General features: G+C 37.6%; 1 protein-coding gene across 1 annotated transcript in view; it reads left to right on the top strand.

Annotated features, from left to right (window-relative positions):
- Nucleotides 1-1,782, top strand: part of ksr1a (kinase suppressor of ras 1a) — a 63,209-nt gene extending 61,427 nt beyond the window's left edge. Inside the window, exon 20 of the mRNA XM_067432610.1 lies at nt 625-1,782. Coding sequence (XP_067288711.1) covers nt 625-631 — 7 coding nt within the window. The 3' untranslated portion in view covers nt 632-1,782. The remainder of the gene's footprint in view (nt 1-624) is intronic.
- The last annotated feature ends 5,571 nt before the right edge of the window (nt 1,783-7,353 follow it).

A 7,353-nucleotide genomic window follows, 5' to 3' on the forward strand; every position in this document is an offset into this window, starting at 1 on the left:
AATTAACCTTTAACAATACAAGGTGATAGGGTTTCCTGCATAGGGTGTTTACAACATTAGTAACATTAGTGTATTACAACGAAATACTGAGTTTTTTCTCTGAGAAAAATTAACATGTAGCCTACTACATTTCAATGTATATATGCAAATGAATCAACATTGAATCATGATCGAAATCAAATTGAAAAGCTTATGAATTCAATCATGAAATTTGTGTCAATACCACAGCACTGCGCACCCCCCCCCCCCCAACTCCAATCTAAAATTATTTAATAATCATAATAGAATTATTTCTTCAGTTTGGTCAAGTTTATGAAGATGTTTGCAGTCTTTCTAACCTTTCAGTATGTTCCTTATTAATCCTAAAGGTGGTTTAAGTAATTTATTTCCACATAAAAAATGAAGCTCACTTGATATGGAGACTCCAGTCATGTCTGCAATCTGTTGTGTATATAAAGATGGTCCATCAATGTAGCTGCCATCTTCAAAGCAGATGACTAGCCAAATACTTTGAAGTTGCAAATTCACCCCATGGAGCCTCTAGAACTCTAGATCTATCACTTTGTCTCTTTCTAATCTGCTTCTCTTTCTTTTTTGTCTATCATTTATGTCTTGTTGTTGTAGGTTGTAGCTGCGTGCCTGAAACATGAGCAATGCAAAACTCAATTCCTGGCCCTGCCTTGCATGCCTGCTGAAAGCCTGACCTCTTCTGGACTTACAAACTAACATCGCCTGCTGTTCCGTCTCTATCTCTCTTTGGTTCTGTGGGTGGTGGGATGGGGGACTTGCGTGGCGATGCGTAAAATGACACGCTTTGCCTTTTTTAAATTCTTATTCCAACTATTATTTTCGGAGTGTGCGACTGGTTCTCTCTTCCCCTCCTGCTCCGGTTTGTGACATCACGTGACCCATTTCCTGTTGGATTCGCAGGATTCCATGACACTGCTATGGTGATGTTCTCCTTCTCTCTCACTATTTCTCTCTTTCTCTCTCTCTCTCTCCCTCCTTCTCTCGTGGTCTTGGTGCCTCTTAGTCCTGTGTGACACGCGCTGAATCTGTCTCTGATTGGCTCGTCTGGTTCATGCTAACACACCTTTAGTTTTCAATCTTCCTCCATGGTGTCCAATAGTAGACATTTTGTTTTTTGCAAATGATAATGTTCTTGATGGAAAGTTGTTGAGCTGTGGTGAGGGTTATTGCAACAGATTGCAAAAATGAGCCAAAGAGAAGCATGTGCATCTTCTCACCTGACTATAGGTCCTGATTTTCCACAGCGAAGATGCTGAACGCTTGCATTAAAGTGAGATTTGGAGGAACCAAGCAGAACAGTTCCATAAGTTGTGTAAACATGAACTCTCATGTGTGTTTGTGTGTAACGTGCGTGTTTGTAATGTTGTGTATGTGGAAGGGTGTGTGTTTGTTTGTTTTGTGAAAGACTGGACTTTGTGGTTTGGAAATATCAATGACAATGTAAAATATTTATGTATAAATATGGTTTATTTATTGTACAGTCAATGAACAGATTTCTTTTAATATTTATATGGACATTTTATATAAATATAAATAAATAAATATATATATATACTGTACATCATGACATTTTGAATAGGTACTGCTGTGCTATCCCAGATGTAAATATTCTTTATATTTTTTCATGTAAAAAAACAAAAAACAAAAAAAAACATGGAAAACTTTTTTTAGAATGGGTCGATACATGTCATGTACAGTCATATTTTTGTATTGCATGTGGCTACTGTACACAGTGTCTGTTCTCATCCTTGAAAGACAATAAAATCAAGCTTGTCATGTGACTGTGTTTAGATGTTGTAAACTTTTAAAGAAGATCCCGGGGATTTGCAGACTTATGAAGTGTTGCAGAGGGGAAGAAATATGAAAAGTCTAATTTTTCCTCATATCGCAATATACAGAGAATGGTGTGTGTGTACAGGTTATTACACCGTGGGGACCAAATGTCAACACAAGAATAGTAAAACCTTAAAATAATTCACCTACATTAATAAACATACTAAATTATGTTTTAGAGTCTAGACCATTTAAAAAATGCAGAACATGTTGTGTAATGGGGAGGTTTAGGGGGTATGCCTACGTCAGCAAGAAGTCTGTTATCACTTCGTCTGGACGGCATCTAAAACATATGATACATATGATAGGCAGTTTTCTTTAATATGTCAATTTTACATCTTAAATCATAAACGTCTTAAATACATTTGAATTATGATGGTCATAATTATGATATGCTAGATTTAAACAACGAAATTGACATTTAAAGTCAATATTATGACATAAAATGTCTATTTGACATCTGTCTGGAAACGTCCTATAGAGCCTATTGCTGATGTAAACACTCACATCAAATAGACTATTTGATGTGAGTGTTTACAACTACAAGTGCGAGTCTCCAAGAAAGGCCTACGTGCAGTATTAACTGGGGTCTACTGTTGCTATGGTGACGAACAATTTGTTTACGTGGATAGGCCTATTAAGAAAAAAAATGTATCCAGTCTACAGCATTAGGTTCAACCGTGTAACTGAATTTCGCAGAGTGTAGGCCTATGCTACATTGATTTTAATGCTTAAATTATGTTCTAAATTATGAACGGGTCAAACGCGTTTGAATCCACTTGAGTTTTGATTGCTCTCTCACTGAATTATCTGAAGTGATTTCTCAATCAGTAAAATAAACACACCGTGAGAACCAATGCTCTTGTTTTCCTTTTAACAGATTTAAAAATGTTTTAAACGTCTAGAGTGCGCTTGAAACCTTGTTTTCGCCTGGCTCTGCAGGCTACTCGTTCGACACATCGCTGCTCTGAGCTCTAATGCCCTGAAAAAATTATACTACCTGACCGTTGAATGCTTGAATCTGATTCTGAGGTGCACAGCGAATGTAGTTCCAGGCAGCTCTCTTGACCGCATTACAGTTCCATATCACTTCGCATAGTTAACAGTAATACTTTATACTTCAGATGAAATGCAGGCGTCCATGCCTTTACACCCTTGAATGAGCGCAGATTTCTAGTATATTTAGGCTACTTGAACAAACCTTTTTTTCAATAGGCTTTAAAGGAATTAAAAAACATGAACTTTAACTATTGAATATGGACAAGAGACAAACATAAATTATTCTGAAACCTTTTACAGGATGGGAAGTTTATGTATCATATTTTACTCTTTTAATTCCTTTCATAACTGTGTAATATTGTATCTCTTTTAAATCCTTTTATAACTGTTTTTATTTTCCTTCGATTTTGTTATTATTAATAATCTTTTCTGTGTAAAGCACTTTTAATTACCATATGAAATGTACTACATAGCCTAAATAAACTTGCCTTGCCTTGCCTATTGGCTTTACATCAAGTCAGCTGGCACTTTACTTTGCGCGAGGCCCTGGTGAGGCGAGGCCCTGTGCGGTTGCACACTTGGCACAGCCCTTGCGACGGTAGGCTAGGCTGCCTACGTGTGCTATAGGATAGAAAATACAAATTGTACAGAAATCTTCACGCCTATGGAGAATCCCCACAAAGACAGCAGACGTGTGTGTAGCCTATGTGTGTTCAACATCCTACGTGAAATGAATATTCCTGATTGAAGGGGGTGTGTAACCAAATAACAATCAAAAAACACAAGTTCATCATACTGTTTCTCTCAGTGTTTGTGACCTCTGGGATAGTGTTACACTGGCTCGCTCCAGGGAGTCCATCCATCCTGGAAAAGGGGTCACCAAGCTCAGGTTCACACAATAATAATAATGATACATTTTATTTATGAAGCACTTTACAGTGCTACAAAGGGAGGGATTTAAGGGATTTAACTATTTTTAAATAAAATAGTTAGAGAAAAATAATTAAGTTAAAATCAACACAAAGATGTAAACACAAAGCCATTTAAACATTGAAAAACGTTCTAAACGTTCTCTGTTGTTAGTCCCGCATTAAAAACACCAGTCGTTTGTAATAAACAATAATGCCGCATTCCAGGTGTAACCCCTCCTGTTCAAACCGTCCGCTCCAAGCGGGACTCGAATCCGGGTCTGCCGGCATGAGAGTCGGACACTCAAACAAGAAGGCTGAAGGCTGCAACCTCTAGAGTGAGGCGCTAGAGCGTCTCCTGAGGTCAGAGGAGTGAGGTTACTACCACAGGCAACCCATAACCCGTGTTTTTCCAACCTTCTACCGTGAAAGGGCACATATCCTGCGAAACAACAATGGCAGCCCATCGGATACGTTGTTTATGAAAGTCGTACATTAAAACCCAAATCGTTTATTAAAACAAGGTATTGCTCTAAGGTTATTTATCCGCAAATGTCATGCATTATTAGCAGCTTTTCTAGCTGTAGTCCATTTAGTGCAAGAATATATTAATACCAAATATATTTCCAAATAACCAAATAATGTAAAATAAAAGGTACAGCTTGCCTTATGCACCGTTTTTTCTCTCCACTGTTTCCCTCAATTAAGCAAGGAGTAAGCTAGCCTAGAAATCTAGACGCACCCTATAGCGGCAGCAAATTTAATCTACCCGCAAGTGTCGTCTAGGAACTCTCAATACCCTTCTGAGCTGTATTCCTCACAATCTGGACGGGCCAATCACGTCGTGTATAGAGTCGGCGGGCGGGGCCATAATGACGACGGCCGAGTTGTGCGTGCTTCTAAACACAGAAACTGGCGAACGGCGGTCTTTCGAATCAGTTTTAACCGTGACTCTGGAAGACTTGGAGTTGAGCTTTTCTCTGAGAAAAGAACAAAGAGCGGCACTGAAGTCATTCTTAAAAAGGGAAGATGTGTTCGGAGTTTAGCTGACCGGATACGGCGAATGTTTAATCTATCAGCAAGCTCTGTTTCACCTTCGTTGCTCTGGTTGGTGTAGCGCTATCCTATCGCGTGCAGAGGGAGATTGAAAGACAACCGTTTATCCCGCCCCTCGGATTGAGCCCTGACTATGGTGAGTTTCCAGACCAAACATCTTGATGTGGGTCTGGCTTGTCAGGCTAGGAGTAAGCACCATGGCGAGAGAAATGATTGTAAATGAGCATAGCCTACTAAGCCCCGTAAGGTCCGCCATGCTTTGTTTACATCTAGCTACCACAATTTCTTGCGCTCGGCAGTTTGGTGGAACTTTGCCTGGAACACTAAAGTCGTGAGTCGCGGTTTGAAGTCGTAACTTACCGGGTAAACAGAGTCTTAAAAAGTCTAACATTTTAAAATAAAAATTGTAGGCATTAAAAAGTCTTAAATTCGCATGTATTGAGTTCTAGGTCTTAAATCATTTTAAACAGGTCTTATTTAGGGGTGTGCACAATTTTTAAAAAAAATAAAAATACTCTTCGAATTTACTACGTGCTTTGCTTGAATAAATCCACTGGATGGCGCTGTGGGGCGTGTTAAATTGATTGTATTTTTTGATTACATAATCTGCCTCACAATGTTTGGAATTAGCCTACATAAAAACAATATAAACATGAGGTTTTTCGTTTTTTTGTTTACGCATATTTTTATTTGATATATTTGAACTGAAAGAAAACCTTAAGATATAATGTAAGCTTGTTGTATTTAGGCTATTGCCTAATCGTAAGAATTGGTGAAAACTTGACGAATACAAAAAATTATTTCTCATTTTTGTGAAATAACGTAATTTAAATAAAAATTTATTTTAAACGTAATTTTAAATTCGTTTTAATGAGCCCAAATATTCTAATACAATATTATTGAAAAAAGCCCATAGTCTTAATATTCCTATGTCCATGTAACGCCCCAGATAGCAAACTCAACATGACGTCTGTTTGCTATCTGGGGCTACCTAATGCTCACTGAAATGCTCCCACAGCGCTTTAGAATGTGTGTGTGTGCGTGCGTGCTGCGTGCGTGTGTTGTTTGAATTCTTTCTTTTGCTAGTCCAAATATAATTCGCTGTATTACGACTACAAATGAGACCAACATGCAATATATATTACTGCCAATCTCTTTCTGATTGTAGCCTACCACAGACACATAAAACTGATTTTATTCTTCAGTTAATAATGCAGTTCTTCCAGGGGAATCATTACATTAGCCTACGTCTCGCATAAGCGCCAATGACCGAGCAAAGCGATGACCCAAGGTGGATGAATGACCAAATAAAAAGTATAATATCACTGAAAAATGAGTTAATAAAAGCGATGCAAACCACAAACTCAATTCGGTACTGACACACGGACTGATGTCAGAGACTGAATTGTTATATTTAGGCTTATTGCCCATAAACGATCAAAGACACACATAATTATGCCGATGTCCATATTGGTGGTTATGTCTTGAGTGAACAGACGTGTGTCTGTGTTGAATCTGCGCATTACTGTAGATCTTAAAGTGAAAGTAATCTAATAGTGCGTAGCCGCTAGTGTCTGTGCCATTAATGTTAATCGAAGAACAACAAGGGAAAACTCTTAAACTTAAAGCACGGCTTGTAGCCTACCTGTAGCCTATCTTTATTTGTCCTATTCTGCCCTGCAAAGGCAAAAGACCGAGATTGTGGAACTGAGAAAAATGACTTTAAAGATTTTTAGTTATCAAAATGATTATATAGGTGTAGGATACTGGAAATCTGGCAATTAGATGTTTTAGTAATGAAAATTATCTACATAAAAAAAAACTTGAGCTCAAACTTGTCTTTTGACCCCTATTTTCAATGTATAGGCCTTCAATGTATACTCTGCCTTTGTATTGTCTGTAAAATGTCACACAAAGGCAACTGGCAGTAACTTTGACATTATCAATATTTAGTTGCTGATCACCATTTAAAAATCATTATAGTAACACCTGTATAAAATACCCATGGCATTTATTTTGAATGATTTACAATTGCTTTTGTAATATGGAGCAGTTTGGAAGCCTATTCATTGACTAGACTGTTTATGCTGCAGGCTGCTAGCTAAACAAAGTAGATTGCGATCTATCTAATTTGTTAGTCTAAAATGCATCTTTTGTGTTATATTTTTTTTAACCTTGACCTTGATGTAAAAACAACTACTCAACTATTTGTTACCTACACTTTTATTCAGGTATATGTGTGTCAGAAGTGCTTCAGTGACAGATGTATGATACAGGCTACACTGTAGCACAGCAAACAGCGGCTAAACAATAGTATCCAAACTCAATTTGAGTGTTCTAAAACAAAGGCAAAGAACATTAACTGGTGTTTAGGTGTTCTGCCTTGGTTTATCTTGGGCTTTTGGAAGTCACTGTTGAGACAAACCATTATTTTCTCAGTAAAACAATGGAATTGACTCAAGATACTTATCCACATGATAAAGGAGGTCTTGAATGTGTCAAAAATATCAATAGCCTAACTAATTTT

Source organism: Pseudorasbora parva, chromosome 23 (assembly GCF_024679245.1).
Source record: "Pseudorasbora parva isolate DD20220531a chromosome 23, ASM2467924v1, whole genome shotgun sequence".
NCBI classification, from domain to species: domain Eukaryota; kingdom Metazoa; phylum Chordata; class Actinopteri; order Cypriniformes; family Gobionidae; genus Pseudorasbora; species Pseudorasbora parva.